General features: G+C 36.0%; 1 protein-coding gene across 12 annotated transcripts in view; it reads left to right on the forward strand.

Annotated features, from left to right (window-relative positions):
• LOC145286342 (microtubule-actin cross-linking factor 1, isoforms 6/7-like) overlaps nt 1-19,159 on the forward strand; it is a 770,369-nt gene that overhangs the window by 664,602 nt on the left and 86,608 nt on the right. For all 12 annotated transcript variants that reach the window (XM_080135266.1, XM_080135265.1, XM_080135270.1 and 9 more), the window contains one exon: nt 8,464-8,636. In XM_080135266.1, the coding sequence (XP_079991392.1) occupies nt 8,464-8,636 (173 nt within the window). The remainder of the gene's footprint in view (nt 1-8,463; nt 8,637-19,159) is intronic.

A 19,159-nucleotide genomic window follows, 5' to 3' on the forward strand; every position in this document is an offset into this window, starting at 1 on the left:
ATATAGCTATGCTTGCTAGGTGTGGGGATGTTTTTTAGCGATGTTTCGAAATTAACTCTAAATAGAAATGGAAAGAGTTAATTTCAAAACATCGCTAAAAAACATCCCTACACCTAGCAAGCATAGCTATATTATTAAATTGATTAAAAAAAAAAAAACAGATGAACTAATACGCCAAATACGATGGTGAGCAAATTTCTTCCTTAAAAATGAAAACGTAAACAAAAAAGAATCCTATGGTTTTAAAACCCTAAAAAATGCGAAAACAGTAGACCTTTTTACTTAACAAGGGGGGTCGCCTTTCTATTTAATTTGCTCGACTTTGAAACGTTAAATATTCAACATTTTCAGATCGGCAAGTGTTGCTTTCGTTTTTCTGTATAAAAAAAGCGAAACTCGATTCGAATCACTGGCCCACGGCCAGTGTGGTTGTACTTGGCCCCTGGGCCAAGATCAAAGTGTAGTATCTGTTCCGGCAGATACTGCAAGCAAAGACCATATGTGGGATTGCCCCCACATATAAGACCTTGGCAATGTAGGGGCAACCCTTCGTACCAATTGTCACTATCCAGCTCCCCTAATCCCCAAGGAGTTGGTTCTCATTTCCCCCTTCACTCCTCACATTAAAAATCGGCATTGTGCCTTATTTGCTGGGTGGGGGAGCAAATAAATACCCTGGACCACAGCCAGTGGTCTCTAGAAAGCGATGTAACGTTTGGTCAATGTCGTCTTCGTCATATCAGACGGTTGCTTTCATTTCGAGACGAGACACTCCCCCTAATAAACAGGGAGCTGGTTTTCCCCAAAGTTAGGTAAAAACAAACAAACCTGGTTATTGATCTCATTAAAAACTGTCTCGCAGAAAATGTTAACTGCTGAATAGCTATTGCTTATGATCGCCGCATGTGCATTAAGCTTCTTCCTATAAAAAAAGAAGCCAACAGACTCGCGGTAAATAAAACACTGTCCTGCACTCAAAGTTCACGTCATTAACTCGTCAAAAACGGACACCTGCTAGGTCGCACGTTTTTTTGTTTTTTTTTTCACACTTTACTATTTTTCAACTGCGTGTCAAGGCTTCGGATTTTTTTTAAAACAACCACCGATTTTTCTTTTCATTTACCCAAAAACACACACACACCTACAAACACCCGAGCAACACCGGGTACCCCCGCTAGTCCCATAAGAAACCCGAAAAAACTAATAGGGAATTAATTAAAATGAATGTTTAAAAGAATATGCAAATTAACTAGATCTTTTGCAAATGAATGCAATTCCACAACCCATATATATAACAAAATTGTATTTTCTTTTTAAACAAGTAGAAAGAGTTTTTAAAATGAATACACACAAAAGAACTAAATGCACAGGAGTGTGTGTGTGTGTGTGTGTGTGTGTATATATATATATATATATATATATATATATATTGAGTAATTTCCATTTGGCATAAATTAAAACTCTTACAACAGTCAACATTGCTTAATTTTGCTAGTCATAAAATTTTACTGCTAAAAGTTGCTATTTTTTATTGCATGCTTGCACTTTTATGCCAGGAAGTATGGATAAAGTTAAATGTTCGTCTTTTTATTTTTTTCTTTCGTTTTTTTTTTTGGGGGGGGGTTAAAGTAAAAAAAGAAATGTCGGTGAAACGGCCTTTTACAAAATGAAATAATTATGACTTTTTAAAGCAATTATACACCAAAGCGAGAGAGAGAGGGGAATTTTCCTTCTGTAAAAAATAGTGTAATTTCTGCAATCTATCTCTTATAATAAATATTATATCTGTGTGTGTGTGTGTGTGACCTAAAATGCACCAAATATTGATGTTTATTTTGTTTTCCCTTTGCAGAACAGGACTGAGTTTTGGGAAGTAAAAAAGCAAAAACAATTTTTCTGAAAAAAAAACAAAACACCATGGATAAATATTTGAAGACAAAGAACTTGTAGCATAAAAACATGTTTTCTAAAATTACTGGATTCTTTTTTTTTTCTTTTTTTTTTCACCCCAAACAAGGCACATTGCCATTTTGTTGTAGGGGGCTACTATTAGGGACATAAGCATCAGGGGTACTGTGTAGGAAGTTGGGCAGCAAGATGTCGGTTCACATTACACTTGAACTTCTGCATGACAGTACAGTCGGGAAAGCAGGGACCCGGAAGAGAATTCCAAAGTCTAGCTGTTCTGGGGAAGAAACTACTGGAGTAGAAGGTTCTCTTGCATTTAGGGATTTCTACTCTGAAGGGGTGGGATTTAGCTGCTTGTCGGGTTTATCGGGGGGGTATTTACGTCGAGGGGGCACAAGTGTCTGCAGTTCATCAGAGCATTCACTGTTAAAGTACTTGTAGAACAGGCAGAGGGATGCAACATTTCATCGATGTGACAGAGGCTGAAGTTTAGCTGACAGTTCAGGACCTATCAGATTGGCGACTCTTTTGAACCTTGTCTAGGAGCGAGAGACTAGTGGCAGATTCACGAGCCCAAATATGACAACAATACTCCATACATGGGCGAATGGTGGTCTTATAGAGGTATAGGATACTTTCAGACATTAATAGCTTTCTAGCATGGTAGAGAGAACCCACCTTCTTCGCAGTGGTCCTGGCAATGTTCTCAATGTAACTGTTCCAACTCATGTTTCCTGTGAACGTTAGGCCGAGGAGTTTAAAAGATGTACTTTCAGATAAAGAGTTATTGGCCATTGCTATTGGCGGTAGGGAAGGTTTCTTGTAATTATTGAAGGAAACCAGTTTAGTCTTGGCAGCATTGAAGGTGACCATCCATTTTTGTCCCCATTCCACTACGGATCGGAGGTCTTCCTCTAGTCTTTCTGCGATTTCTTTAGATATGTGTTTATTTGTTTTCCTGTTGTATCTGTTATAGAGCGTGGTGTCGTTAACATACATACCCATCTCACAGACAATTTTGTCAGGGAGGTCATTTATGAATGTTAGGAATAACAGAGGTCCATGGATAGACCCCTGAGGCACTGCCGCATTTATATCATATTGTTACGATGTACGACTGGCAAGGGCAACCTGGATTTTTCTCTTCTCTAAGAAGGATCTAATTATGTTATGTATTCTTCCAGTGATGCTGTATGATCTGATTTTCTTCTGAGATTAGTTAGGATGTCTGCTGTGGAACGGGCTTGCCTAAATCCATTTTGTTGGTCAGTCAGAAGTTTAGCATCTGTAAGGTGATGGACTAGAGCTTGGTTAATTATGGTCTCAAATATTTTGGCGAAAAGTGGGAGGAGGCTAATGGAGCGATAATTCACTGGGTCAGATTTTTCGCCAGAATTCTTGAAGACTAGCACTACAGAAGCAGTTTTCCAGCAGGCAGGAAAGCAAGATTCATTAAGGCATTTGTTGTAAAGTTTGGAGAGAACTGGAGCTACTTCGGCGGCGCACTTTTTTAATAGCACAGCCGGGATGAGATCAGGTCCACATGCTTTTACAGTGTCAACATTTCTTATGATAGCATGCACCTGAGCAGAGGTGGGTGATTTTCAGATCGTCTAGTGTAGTGTCTGTCTGCAAAGGAAAGTCAGAGAGGGTAGTGAGTCCAGTGTGGAGTTGGAGGCAAACCATCTGGCAAGCATGTTAGCCTTCTCAGTTGCAGAGCAAATAACCTCATGATTGTTGGATAGTGGGGGAATTTTTGATTGCCCATTATTTACTACACTGTTGTAGATTTTCCAGAAGTCTCGGGTTCCTAATTTCTATGCTTTGATGTGTTTTTGGATGGTTTCAGTAAATTCTCTCTTAACTGTCGCTTAACTAGACTTATGTCAGTTAAATTTGCAGTACGCATGCTGCCTTTGCACTATGACAGCTGCACGTTGAAGTGAACCATCGGGGAGAGTGGGCCTTGCTATAGAATTTGCGTGTGGGAACATGTGCTTCAACTGCCACTTTGAACCATTTGCGCAATGTTCAGCAGGAAGTGAAAAGATATTTTGCCATGAAGCGTCCCTGATGACTTCCCAGTCAGCCTTTTTATAATATCTTGTTGTTTTGAGCAGTGGCTCTTCGGTTTTAGCTCTAGAGTTTAGGGCAATTTCAACAATTACCACTGCATGATCGGCGTTCCCAAGAGGGCTGTCGGCATTCGTTACAGTCACCGGGAACTGTGGTCAGAAACAGATCTAGAAATGATACATGTTGTTTTGGCTGGTCTGGGAAACGGGTTGGAAACGTAACCATCTGTGATAGAGAATGAGATATAGAGAAGTTACGTGTTGTCGTACCAGCTGCGTCTGTGTAAGTAGAAAATCCAAGCCAGTTGCTGTGGTGGACATTGAAGTCACCAAATACATGCACTTGTGCACTAGTGTTGAGGGAAAGTACTGTATCTATGCTGTCAGAGACTTTGTTTATTAGGGTACAGTTCTAGGTCGAGGGAGAGCGGTAGAGAAAATAAAAGTAGCTAATGTTATGTTGCATGTTAAGTCTAAAGCACATAAAGGCTTGATCATCCGATTCTAGTTTAGTTTCTCTAGTTAAGGGGAGGGTGTTTCGAATGTAGACTCCAAATAACCCGAAAGGGTTGATATGTCATAAAATAAAATAATCAATCCAAACACCATGAATAACTATTTGAAGATAAAAAGTATATGAAGCATAAAAGCTTTTACCAAAATTACTTGATTCGGTTTTAAATCATCTGAAAACGGTTGATATGCCATAAAACAAAATAACTGAACCAAAACTATTATTGGCATTAATTTCCCTGATATTTTTCAAGTTACAATTTTTTTCTAGAAAGGCGTCAGGGATCACATGCAGGTTGCTAACATCCCAAGTGAAAGTGTTTCTGTGGAATGAATTGGATTCAGACTTGGCACATTTATCAGGTTGTCGGTCTGTGTTGTTAATCAATGAACCACCGTCACCTCCTAAATGTAAACTAAAAGGAAACACCATTTCTCCGAAATTTTATCGGGAAGTTAAGGAATATTTACATTTTTAGTGACTGCGTGTTTGGTCTATCTTTCCTGAACATGAGCCTGCCATTTTGTGTCTTGTGTTGTCATGGATAAGATGCGAACGTCCGAAAAAAATTTTAAAAGACAAAAGTGAAAAAAAAAACTGTCAGATTTATACATTTCTTCTCACTTAAATGGTTCGAAGAAACATAAAAGGAGATATCAAAGTTAATATACAAAGAGATTAAAGTACGCACATAATTATTACTTGGCTCAGTTTTAGTAGGTTGTATTTACGCCAGTTAAGGATGCATCTGTGGCACAGTCTGACAGTCTTGGACAGTTTTGAGTAATCTGTCAGGCTGAGGTGTGGTTCTGTGTAGTCCTAAGAGGTCCACCCTCAGAGGTCACTACCTCCTGTTTTTCAGGTGGAGTAAGTTTATTGCTTACTGCTTGAGGTGGCCCTACCAGAGAATGCTGAAACGGCTGAGCCGGGTAATTTTTGAAAGATTAACCAGAGTCTCTTACTGAATTCTGCACATGTGAGGAGTTTAATTTCCGGTTATTTGTCTAACGCTGGCTTAAATAATTCAAAGGGAGATAACTTGATTATTTTTAAAGTGAGATAAACGTAATAATTCTAAGCCAACGCTTATTAAATTTGTTTTAGGGGATTTACAGTAACATCGCGCAGGCTTCGTTTATGCAAACAATAAAAGTTGACGTTTTACTTTATTTCATTTCTAACCTTAAAATTATAGAAACTAAATAAAAGAAAAATGATATGGGATTCAATGTTGGGAGAAGGAATACCTCGATTATTCTCGGGCAACGCCAGGTGTGGCTATAACTTAATTGTTATTGTATGAACAAATAATAGTGAATGTTAAGGCTACACCTAACTTTAGGTCGTATTATTTAAATTATAAACCCAACTCCTCCTCCTCCGCTGACCATGACGAACATAAGTGTGTATCTTTTATTCTTTCTATGTAAGATGGTTTCTTCGTCTCATATTTCCGAAACGTTAACAGCAACGTAACTCCTTTTTCTTTCCTTTTATTTTTATAACTTGTAAATGTGTTGTTTTTGTCTTTATTTTGATTGTTTATTTGTAATTTTCTTTCTTTGTCTCGTGACGGCCAGTATTCGTACAGGTTTTGTTTTTGTTTTTATTTGTTTTTATTATAATCAACATATCAAAATGAAAACGTCTTAATGTGTTTTTTTTGTTGTTGTTGTTGTTTCTTTGTTTCAAAGAAAAAGATCTTTTTTCAAATTCATATATTAACTAAATATGTGAAGCTATGAGGGGCGTGCAATAAGTAATGCCCCTGATCCACTTCCCATAGCAGTAGAGCAACGAAACTTGGCACAGTTATTAGTCTTACTCTACATAGGAATCGCCCAGAGTTATGCATTTCTCTCATCGTTTGATGCAGCTCTGGAGACCATTTTTGTAAAACACACCAGGTTGGTTCTCCAATCACGACGTGACTTCAGAAATCAAGGCTGCATTATCTGGGAAACGCTTTCCTTTCAAAAACAACTTCATAGCTGGGAAGGGGTGAAAGTCAGAGGGTGCAAGGTCAGGAGAGTAGGGAGGATGGTTCCGATCTGGCGACATGCGAGTTGTGGACCAGAGCGTTGTCCTGCAGGAGGAGGGTACCTTTGCTGATCTTGCCCCGCCTCTTGATTTTGATAGCTTCCCTTAATTTCCTCAAAAGTGAAGCATAATAGGCTCCTGTAATTGTGGTACCCTTTGTCAGAAAATCTGTCATCACTACTCCGTCCTGGTCCAAGAAGACTGTGAGCATGACCTTGCCAGCGAGGGGCTGCACCCTTGCCTTCTTTGGAGGTGGTGAGTCCAAGTGCTTCCACTGCATTGACTGGGCTTTCATCTCTGGATCATAGTGATGAACCCAGGTTTTATCCTGTGTAATCAGTCTTTTGAAAAACTTTGACTCATCTTCTTGGCACATCTCCAAATTCATCCTTGAGCACTCAACGCGTTCTCACTTCTGGAATGGTGTGAGCAACCTGGGAATCCATCTGGTGACACCTTATGCATATGCAAATGGTCATGAATGATAGTTTTCACAGACCTTGTACTAATCTTGACATCTTGGGCTATTTGGCGAATAGTAATGCGCCGATCTTCCAAAATGGCAGCCTCAACTTGACAGACAGATGCTTCATCAATGGCAGAAGGGGGGCGACCAAGTCTGGGAGCTGTTTCCACAGACTTCCGGCCATGTTTGAATTCACGATGCCAGCATTTTACAAGATAATATGATGGGCCATTATCACCATAAGTTTCTTTCATTTCATCAAAAGTCTTCTGTGGTGTGCGTCCTTTCAAATACAAAAACCGGATCACTGCTCGACATTCAACAGGCTCCATTTCACACCTGACTCAGTTCAAACACCTGTAAAACAGAAACCACAATTAGCTCAGAGCTGTAATTTGCCACATAACCCGTAGAGATATAAATCATTGGACATGCAAAATTTCAGCTAGATCAGACAACTGGAAGTGGGTCAGGGGCATTACTTATTGCACGCCCCTCGTATTAACTAGTCTTGCATTGTTAAACCATTTTCCTTTTCTCCCCCCCTCTCTCTCTCTCTCTATATATATATATATATATATATATATATATATATATATATATCATGTATCTCTCTCATCCCTCTTTTCTTTCCCCCCTCTCTCTGTCTCCTTAATCCTCTCCCTTGCTCTATCAGCAGACCTACGAATTTACCAACTGCAAACCCATGCAGAGGGGTAATCCCCTCCTTTCAAAACCGGGGACACCTATTTTTACAATTGTTTGGAATTTGATTTAAGAGTAATGTCCCCACTTTCACTGTAAAATTTCTTTCTGAGGTCAATGTTTTCTAAGAATATAAAAATAATTATCTTACCTCTAACATTTCATTTGGCAACTTCATTCAACATTAAATAATTCTTAGATGATATGTCGTGAACTAAATCTGTCCTCACCTGTCATCTCTCTCGCCATACACACACACACACGTGTGTGCGTGTGTATTCAAAGAAATAGAATACAAGTACAATATTTGAAACTATATTTTTGTGCAACAGAAAAAAATAATTTCAATCACTCCCTGTCATAAACGCAATACATACTTTGAATGCTAATGGCTATATATATATATATATATATATATATATATATATATATATATATATTGTAAATAAAGAAAAAAGACCTCCTTTTCACATTACAAATATTGTATATGTATTTTATTTCTTTTAATCAATCCCGATGAAGTTTTGAAATTAAGATAAAACATTGATGTAAGTGTAAATAATTTTTGCTTCTCCCTTGTTTCATTTCTCCATCACGTTGGAATATTATTTCCATAATTTTCATCGCATATATATATATATATATATAATCTCAATCATCTCTATATATTTTTCTGTTTTTCATTTGAAATATTTTCCTGCCACTTCTCTTTAAAACTTTTTTCTTATACAAATGTATGTGTGTATCTATCACAGCTTTTCCAACATCAATTGGCTGCGAAACATCCTTCGTATTATTCAACGACTCGTCTTGGTCGAAACCTGAAAGATCGATGTACAAAGAGTGACACCGACAAAGATGTTTTACAAGCCATGTTAGACCAACTGAAAAATAAATGGAATCTTGTTCGATCTGTTGTTTCCAAAAGGTAAGTAAGATTTCCTAGTTTTACCTTGAAATCTTCAAATCTCTGAGGCAAACTTTTATTCAATAAATTTGGCAAAAAAGTAAAATCAGCTTCAGTTGGCATATCATAAAATGTGACAAATTTATAAACAACGATTAAACAGTTTCTAGTGATTCCTATGTTGAACTCCTTTTGATGCCGGGGTAAATAATAGGTTCTGCAGGATAATGGTCATTGAGGAGATTGTAGGTCAAAATAAGATCACTTCGTACTCATTAGCGCTCAAGGAAAAAAAGGTTAGTCTACAGAAATCACCTCATAGACCCTGCATCATTCAAGTTTTTAAACCACTTCAGATGCTGGCTAGCATGTATTAAATATGGAGTAGAGGTCTAGACACTGTGCTCTAACAATAGTCGGATAAGGGAGACACAATTGGAGAAATATTTCAGGATTAAGTTTGCAATTCTTTTTTGGGATTACTTGTTCTATTATGTTCATAATTAAATTAAGATATTTCGTCAAAGAATCCACACTATTTTGAATGCTCAATGTTGGCTCAAATAGTGCATTGTTAAAATCTCACCGCCATACAAGAAAAAAAAAAGCTACTTTTTTTGAATAGGATGGTGTTTGGCGGTGAGTTGTCTGAAAAATTTTAAAACCTTTCAATAAAATTTGAATAACAATTTTGTGTTGATTTACTTTTTATTTACTGCAGCATAATATTACCGTTTAGGCTTTTTTTTTTTTTTTTTTTTTTTAGTTTAATATTATGAGTGTTAACTATTTAGTTTGCCACTGTATTATGGTAGCCCAAAACGTTTACAAATTTAATATGTGGGTCTTTTATAAAGTATATTTCCGATTATTAATGCACCCACACATGAAAATAGTGACGGCTTTGTGTTACCATAATAGACAACTCTAGTAAACATAACATTATGTTTGAAATCTATCTATTCATTGATATAATGGGTGGTGTTAGTTAACACCATAGAAAGAACGACAAAGTCTATTCATATAAAATAATTGATTTTTTTTTTTATTCACAACTTACGGTAAAAATGTTTAACAGCTCAAAGAAGAGGAATGTTCAGAAAGTTCCAAAAATGTTTTGTGAAAAATTTTTTTTTTTTTTGTAAGGAGAAATTGAGTAGATGTGTTCATTTTGGCTGTCGTCATGTGTTTACATGCATAAATTGGGTTAGAATGAAGAAATGTATATGTATTAGTGTCCCTCTTTTGCCAGTGAGAGAGTATATGCATAAACTGTGTACATGTATTCAGTGAGAGACTTGTGGGTGTGCGTCGCTGGGCATATAGAAGCTTGTGTGTCTCTTACTGTACTTGTAAAGAGCTTTTGGCCAAAAGATGAAGTTAGTTTTCAAGGACTTTCAATCTGCATAGACTAAAAATATGAGACAAAGAGAAAAAAATCTGTGTTTGAGTTTTTAGAGTGAACTCACAATTTTGGGACAAAATATTTCTTGCATCATGATTGGTTAAAAGAAACTGCTGATGGGATAATTTTCCAATCGAGATTTGATACATAAAATAGCATTCACTGCTACTTGAACTCTATATACATTCATAGATAATAATCGACAGCATTTGTTACCTCCATGTTCCTTCTGAATAACATTCCAGCTTTGGTTTCAAACATACACACAGGAAATCTCCATTATTGTAAACCTAATTTGATTTAAATATAACATCACAAAAGTGGTATCGTCGATATGGATTGAACTTAAAATTAATCAAATCTGTTTATGGATGTTTAGCCATTGCACTCTGACAAGGCGTCCAATTACTGTTTTATTTTTGTTTCGTTTTTTTTTATTTCGTTAACCTTCATTTTCTTTTGGTCTAAATGTGTCATGAGTGTCTCAAACGAATTTATAGATATTTTGTATGTTGATGTCGTTGGCTGTGATCTGGCAAACCTTTAAACAAATCCAGATTGATCAGAGTACATTTTATCTTGACGATGAACTTATTTTTCTTTCTTTTTTGCTGCACCTTTTTGTTAATGGTAAATATATTCAGCGTGATCAAATTGGGTTTTAACCTATAAATAAATTCAGAATAAAGTATTGTAGTGGAACTGAACAACAACATTAGGGAAATTGATTAGTTGGTGAAAGTAATGAGGAAAGTGACTTACACAAACGAGTGCACCTCTCTCTATCCCGTCAGGTGATGGAATGAGGGAAGGAAAGAGAAAGAAAAGACCATTTGTAGAAGGCTCAGTAATATACATATGACATTCATTTGCATAAGAGGACAGAAACTGCTATGAAAAGGACGAGTTAGAAGCACAAGGTGGTTTTTAGTTTTTTGACGGCTGAGAGAGTGAACTAACAGTGGAAATTACAGTTGAAATTAGTCATGAGAAAGCAGGCATTTAAACGAATAATCCTTTTTCATTTAATTTCCTTTTTTTTCATTCAAATATATGTAGGTCTGTTGGAAAGTTCAATTTATGCATCCTGATATTAACTTTAGGGAGAATCCTAAAAGTAGTGTTCAGCACTATTTCAAAACAATTTGCATCATATATAGTGTAACCCGGATATAAGCTCTTCCTCAATCCTTACAGCTGTCTTATATCTGGGCTACACTTATATCCGAGGTTCTTATATCGGGGTTCATCATCATACAGTCCATCAGTCTTGACGATGATTAGTTGGGGTCTCAGTGCTTTATCCCTCGGTGTTGGCATAGTCTCACTCCATCACCACAGGACTTTCCACCTTCACTCCAAACTTGCTTGCATCAGCAAACTTTTGGAGATAGGGTACGATTATGAATATCTCTAGTATCAAATAATACTTATACACTATGAAATTTACTCTATGCATGAAAACCAAATCAGGGAAATATAACATGAGAAATATTTAGAATTAAGTCTCCTCTTGCTATTTCATTTTTCAATAGAAAATAAAACTCAAATAGTTAAGTCAATTAACTTATGGTGTGATACTCTTAAAAGAAAATCTGCAATCCAAGGACTGAATAGATTAAATTAAAATCCAGAAGGTCAGTTAAATCTGGATACAAGAAATAATCCATCAAGGTCTAAACAGAAGAAACTGTAATCAGAGGTGTAAGCTTTAATTATATTTTGATTATATATAAATAAATAGGTATCACTGTCACATTTTCGAAGCTCTGTATTAACTATGGTGATGTTTCTATTTCCTAATTAGCTTAATAGCCTTTGTCTATTGCTAACATTTTTATGACCATGGCTGAATAATCGGGGGGAAAAAAAAAAAACTCTCGCATACTATTTATTCTAATTGTTTGTCATTCAAAAACTCATGAACACTGAAAAAAGTTTTAAGATAATCTTCCACAACTAAGTTTTTTTTACATCCTCATCATTGACTAATTGTGCCATCTAATTTACATACACGTTTGTGGTGTGTACACACCTTCATATGTAAATTAAATGATCACCCTAAGAAAAAGTCTTTCTGTGCTTATGCACTTTTGTTACCATGTTATTTTTTCAAATAGTATTTTTAAGTTTAATTCAAGTTTTACGATATCTTTTTATTAAATTATTAAGTGAAAGTACAGAATCATTACAGAATACAACCCTCCCCATATTAAGAATGACTCTCTAAATAATAACGTTATTTTAGCTCGGTAACAAAAGTGCATAAGTACCAGTCTGTCTCTAAATGCTCAGAGGCATTAAAAAATATTAATAGGTAGAAGAACCAATGTAGTGAGGGGGAGAAATACATACATATCTAAGACAGGTGACTTGTTCAGTGGACTATAAATTAACTGAAAACTTAACAAAAATGTGTGTCAACTATTTTAATCTGTTGAGAACTTTGTTGACATGTTGGATACTTTGAAATTCTAAAATAATTTTGAATTCTTTATCGTGAAATTGAGATGCAATTTGATTTGAACGAATTCCAAATTATACCTGTGTGAATAGTCACCCTTTTTTTCTCCATTTTCTAAAGTTATGCTTCCCTTCTCGTTTCCAAAAGCAAGTAGTTTTCACAGGTATGTGTTAATTCCGTTTGCTAGAAACACACATAATAAAAATAACCAAGAGTGCGAAAATGTAATGTTCTACCAGTATCATCATCAACGCTCTGATCCCCATCTGGCATCAATTGAAATTTTTTTTTTTTTTTTTTTTTTTTTTTACAGTGATCACCACTTATCAAGGCCCGGGAGCCAGTCAGGGATAAGGTTTATTGCAAGTAAATTACGTTAGTGTGGAGATTTGATGAAGTGTTTACTTAAGGGGGCGGTTCATTAGGAATTTGTTAACATTGGACTTGAAGACATCCAAGTTGTAGTCCGGTGGGAAGCAGGCAGACGGAACAGAGTTCCACAGGCGTGCAGTTCTAAGAAAGAAGCTTTGTTCATGGAATCCGCGTTTTGATTTAAGCACAGATATAGAGTGGGGGAAATTTCAATGGATGGCACTCGTCCTGGGGAGGGTCCATGTTTTGACAAGCTTCTGAGATTAACCTTTGTAAGAATTGAAATTGATTTGACTTACCGGGAGTGGGTCGGAGGGAAGAAAAGACACGTAACTGCTGTTTGCCGTTACTGAGAAACTGGGTGTCTATTTCCTACCAAGTTAAATAGACATTCTAATCTCGTTGGAAATCAGATTGGAATTCTCGACACTGAGAGTTAGTATGTATAAAAGGAGTTCTCACTACGGGTTAGTGATTAGTTAAGAACCTAGTTACCTCGCTTGCTAGTCGGTTGGTGTCTCTTAGACTGATTACCTTGTTACTGTTGTCCGGCAAACATTACCTGTTAATTGTTACCGTTACAAGGAAAGAAAAGACTGCTTGTAAGCAACGTCACCATTTCGTTGGAAGCCCTTACTGCCTTTTCTTACCCCCCCCCCACTCTTCTTGTTGGTGAAATAATCCCGACACCTTTACTCCTGATCTGAAATGGAACACGTACATCAAATCTGTTGCCAAGGTCGCTGGAAAGATGCTGGGATCCTTCTACTGCTCTAGTAGATATTTCACTACTGATGCAATTCTCTATCTAGCCAGGTACGTCTAAGGATGGAGTACTGCTGCCATATCTGGGCAGGAGCTGCTAAAAACAGCCTATCCTGCCTTGACAGAGTACAAAATAGACTCCATAGCCTAGTAGGGATGCCCTTTTCTCTTCCCTGCAACCTTTCTTCCACAGAAGGGACGTTGCAAGCCTGTCGTAATTTTATCGTTATTTCAATTGCAAGTGCTCGTCTGAGCTCCAATCTCTGGTCCCACCCGCGCCGGTCCTTCATGAAAAACACCTATCTAGCTGAAACAACTGTCAGTAATTTTCCCCACTCTTCATCTGTGCCTAAATCAAAACATAGATTCCATGAACAAAGCTTCTTTCTTAGAACTGCACGCCTGTGGAACTCTCTTCCATTTGCTTGTTTCCCACCTGACTACAACTTGGATGTCTTCAAGTCCAACATAAACAAGTTCCTGATGAACCGCCCCCTTCAGTAAGACACTTTATCAGATCTCCATTACTAGCGATTACTACGATATTATCCCATTGATTACTGTACGTGCAATAGCCCTTATCCCTGAGTGGCCTCCGGGCCTTGATAAGTGGTGATTTCCTTGTAAAAAAAAAAAAAGTATTTAACTTTCGATTTTTGAGGAATTATCGTGGATCTAAATGGCTGTGACGAAATCGCCATTTTTTTTTTTTTTTTTTTTTTAACTGAACAGACTTGACACTAATATTTTTTTCAAGTATAAAAAAATGTTTTAAAATAAAACACAAAAAACTTTTCCAGGTAGGTAGAAGAGTAACTTATCTTTCCTTTGGTAACATTTGTTTGTGAATTTATTTTTTCGCCTTTTGTTTTGTTGGCTAAAAAAATGTTGGTTAAAAATGCCCATGTTTCAAGATTTGGTGTCCTCGGCCGATTGTGAAGGTAAATAAAGTTAAGTTCGTTTGTTTATTGCAAGTGTCTGGAACAGATTGTATATCTGTTCACAAAACAATAATACTTTTGTAGATTAGTAATCTTTTAAACCAACACATTTCAGGTGAAAACATTACATATTTAACGTCTTATGCCAAAATTAGTATAAATTCGAAAAATGATCCAGTAGAAAAATAATTACAAGTAAAAATGTATCGAATTATCGAGTTTTATCGTTTGCAAGCATCTGCTATCATTAAATCAACGTATTTCAGACCGTAATTGAGGATGATTTTTTTTTTTGTTAAAATATATTTTTACTAGCACATCTACTTGATCATTTTTATAAATTTTTGGAATTTATACTAATTTTGCCACGACATGTAAGTACTTAATAGTCTCACCTAAAATGCTTTGGATTTTATTCACCAACCTACACAAGTACCGTTACAATAATTCTTTAAAAAATGTGCGAACGCACATAAAAATACGGTTTCACATTTAAGCGCGCAAAACTGACCGACGGACAGAGCTTATCATAAAGATAATCAGTCGCAAAAAAGTTTTAAACTTTTATATATATAAATATAAAATACTCAATCGTTCGGATCTAAACATGTTGTATAGAGTATATTTGTAAAAAAACACGATTGCTCACAGAATTTAGTAGTATTGTACGATAGTTTTTTTGTTTTTTTTTTAAGTTAAAATTCCTTTGCAAAGAAGAATTTCTCCGTGTATTTTTTGTGGCTTAAACAGGTAGTTCAACTTGCCTTAAAACTACTTTGTCGTTTGTCTTTTAAACCGTCGTATTCGCTCAACCTCTTACCGATCCTCTTTTAAATTGTCACGTCTCCCCGCCTGCTTAAGGTACGCTTAATGCACAGGTAAATGTAACGAGAAAAACCAAGAGAGAAGGGGCGTAGAAGGTTGACCTTACTTCGAAGTGCTCATGTGGCACACTTTCCATATATGGAAGTCGTCAATCATTGTGTCTGTTTGTGGGAGAAAGAGGGGGGGGTGAAGTTATATTGTATGTTGGTGGCAAAGAAATGTATTTGAAGACAGGTGTAAAGTTCAATTGATTTTTATTACTAATAAAAGTGACTGCAAAACTTAATAGGAGCCTGTTAGTTTTCCTCCAGAAAAAAAGTTAATCTTAAGAAAAATCGCTGTTCACAACTTTTTTAATGTTGAATTTTTTTAAGTATCACATGACTTTTTTTTTTTTTCCGTGGCGGGAGGGGGGTACACAATCTTGTTAGAATGAGCTCTTTAAATGTTAGAGAGAGAGAGAAACTAATAACCCTGTGTCGACATAGTTCTGTCAACCACCTGTGCGTCTTTCTTGTTAGGACAGACAGCAACAATTGTATTTTCTTTTTTCGTTATTTTAAAAATCCCAATAACTTAGGTAAAAAGTGTTTCACATAGTTGGCTTTATTTTTCCTATACACACCAACACTGGAATGTAGTTTTACGTTTTAAATATACTTTCGCAATGAACACATAGCTCACTGCTACTTTCTTTCTTTTCTTTTTTTTAATACAAAAGAAACAAATCCATGTTTTAAATTTCTAAACCTATCGTCCTCAAGACATGGGGATAAAAGTAAAAAAAAAAAAATGTTTTCAGTTTCAGAGTTCAGTTAATAACTTGTTGGGTATTTAAAATACTACCGGGTCAGTCACACCTCGAAGTCTCTTTCAACATGAATGACTTTTCAGCGTCGTCTTACTTGTATCTCTACTGCTTATTAATAATGGATTTTTACAGCGGCTTTACTACCATTTCTTATAAAACCAGGTGAACTTGTGCCCCCTCCCCCCAAAAATTACAAAAACTTCCACAACTTCCGTCAAGCGTTGTTAGCTTTTTCTAAGCTCGTGTATTTAAATGTTTTCCTGACAACTACTTCGGAATTCCTTTACCTTGTCAGCGGATAATGAAGTTGAAGTTCGTCTTGATCACCAAGCAGTAATTTTATTTTTTACTTGTTTTCCTTAAAAAGAAAAAAAAGAAAAACCTCTAAAATCATGGATGATGGCGACTATGATTATCATTCAAACAGTTCGGGTCACGGGGATTATCAGTTTCTGGTGTGGCCAAATGTTGACAGCAGTTACAGGTAAAAAAAAAAAAAAAAAAAAAACATTTTTATATTCAACACGTGCATTCATTTATTGTATTTTTTAATCAACTAAAAAAATATTAGTACTTATGAAGAATGCGGACCGTGCTATTTTTACATAGGATTTTCGAGTAAATTCAGTTTTTACGGCATCTTTTGTTCATTAGATTGTTAGATGAAAGTGCAGAAGAGTTAAAGTCTCCCTCCTCCTAACGTTATTGTTCAGTATTTAATTTGTAATTGACAAAAGATAGCTCGGATGTGACCTTCGGACTAGGATCAATATGTAGTATCTGTTTTGTCTTCGGTTTACCAAAAGAAATCTTTGAATGATAGTTTTTAGTTTTTTATCTAGTATGCACAATATGCATCGTGCTGAAATGATGTTATTTCGAACCCCATTCTTAATATGTGGAGGCCGTTTTGCAACTATACTGTACTTTCATCTAACATTTTAATAAATAATACCGTAAAAGACACTTCAGTAGTATACGGACGGCGGCAATGTTAGGAGCGATAATCAATTTCTTCTTGGTCAAACACCATGACAAATAAGTAACCCAACCCACAAAGGTATTTTTTACATTAGGTCTACCTCCACAATTTTCTTTAAAATAACTACTTAGTACTTAGGTTTTCGGCTATGCTGAATAAGAAAATCCCATTTAAATTTTGCAGAGACAAGTAGTTTTCGAGATATAAAAACCTGTATTATGCACTGTAATTTACTGGTCGCCATGTTTGTACGCAAACGCGATAAATATAGGTACGGGCAAAATATAAATAAATCTACTTCTCTGCGACCGACACTGCCCCCCACCCCCAGCGGAAACAAATCCACGTTTTTTTGGTATTATTATACAAACACCGTGACAGCGTTAGGGTTAGGGTTAATTCGCTGTCACGGTGTTTGTATAATAATACCATGTTATTATTTAAAAAGCCATTTTTAACATGGGGAGGGGGTGTTTTATACCTATTCTGTACTTTAACCTCACAATTGAATAATAAAAAAAAAAACAAAAAAACTTTAAACTTGGAAATACGATTAAAAAATAGCGCGGATCAGTAAGTGCATTATTAGCACCCAACCGAGAAATTAGTAATGAAGTGCACGAGTACCAATATTTGCCCCAGATTTAGCTGATATTCGTTGTCAGCATATCCACCCACAAATACTATATTAAAGAAATTGAGGGAGGTAGTCAGTCGCAGAAAAGTGGATTTTTTCATCGCATGCGTATACAAACATGGCGGCCGATGATTTACAGAGTATAATGCAGGTCTTTTAATCTCGGAAACTAAACTACTTGTCTCTGCAAAATTTAAATGAGATTTTCTTATTCAGCATAGTCGAAAAACATGTCATTTTAAAGAAAATTGCGGAGGTGGACCTAAGGTAAAAATTTACTTTTTTTTCTGAAGAAATTAATTTAAATGATACAATTATCGAAGTAAAGCAACAGTTAAGGAAGGGTCAGCAATTTCTGAATTTAAATGGCTCGGGACAAGATCAAAGTGTAGTATCTGTTCTTCAGATGCTGCATTGCTGCACTTCCATTTCTTGTTCTCTTTCGGTGGAGGAGAAATCCTTCACGACTGAGACAATTTTTATTTTTGTACCTTTTCTCCACGTTAAAAAACGACCCTGGTGTCTAACTCTGTCCCGTGGGGAGGCATAGTAAATAGGTACTACTATTGGTTTGCAATACCATGCTTTATTCGCATGCTCCGTAGCCGACAACGATCTATTACAATAAGTCAATTGTTTCTTGGATGTCCGACGTCAACAATGCAATATCGCACATATTTAGGGACTTTATATCCATTTTAAGATAGTTTCCAAATAATTCCCCTAAAAGTACGAGTTATCGTCCTCTATTTTTTATTTTTATTTATTTATTTATTTATTTTTGACCGAGAAGTGCCAGCTGGCGACAATTAGTGAACGCACACAAAAAAATGGCCGCCGTCTGTATACTGCAGAAGTACCCCGTAAAAATTGAATTTTATTTTAAATCCAATCTAAAAAAAGAAAAAAGGCACTTCTGCATGACAATGACATATTAGCAACAGAGACGAGTTAACGACCCCAGTTCTTCGAAAGAGAAATGACATTTTCAATGAGTGATTTAATGTATCAAAATATAATTTTAGTTTGTCAATGTAGCAAAATAGAATTTTCAAAACATGAAACATTTATAGAGGTTTAAGAATATTTTTGTTTTGCTTTTTACAGAAAGATTATTTGTTTGTTTTGGGGGTTTTTTGTTTTTTTTTTGTACAGAAAGATTGTATCAAAATGTAGCAAAATATAATTGTAGCTTGCACGCACTTTTAGAAAAGAAAGAGTTATCGACTCCTGTTCTTTGGTTGACAAGTGACATCTGTCAGCGGTTCTTGAAACTAAAATACACACATTCGCCTCATGTCATTGTTATGCAGAAGTGCAAAAAAAAAATACCAGTATTCTG

This window comes from Euprymna scolopes, chromosome 10 (genome assembly GCF_053919585.1).
Source record: "Euprymna scolopes isolate OS-2025 chromosome 10, ASM5391958v1, whole genome shotgun sequence".
NCBI classification, from domain to species: Eukaryota; Metazoa; Mollusca; class Cephalopoda; order Sepiida; family Sepiolidae; genus Euprymna; species Euprymna scolopes.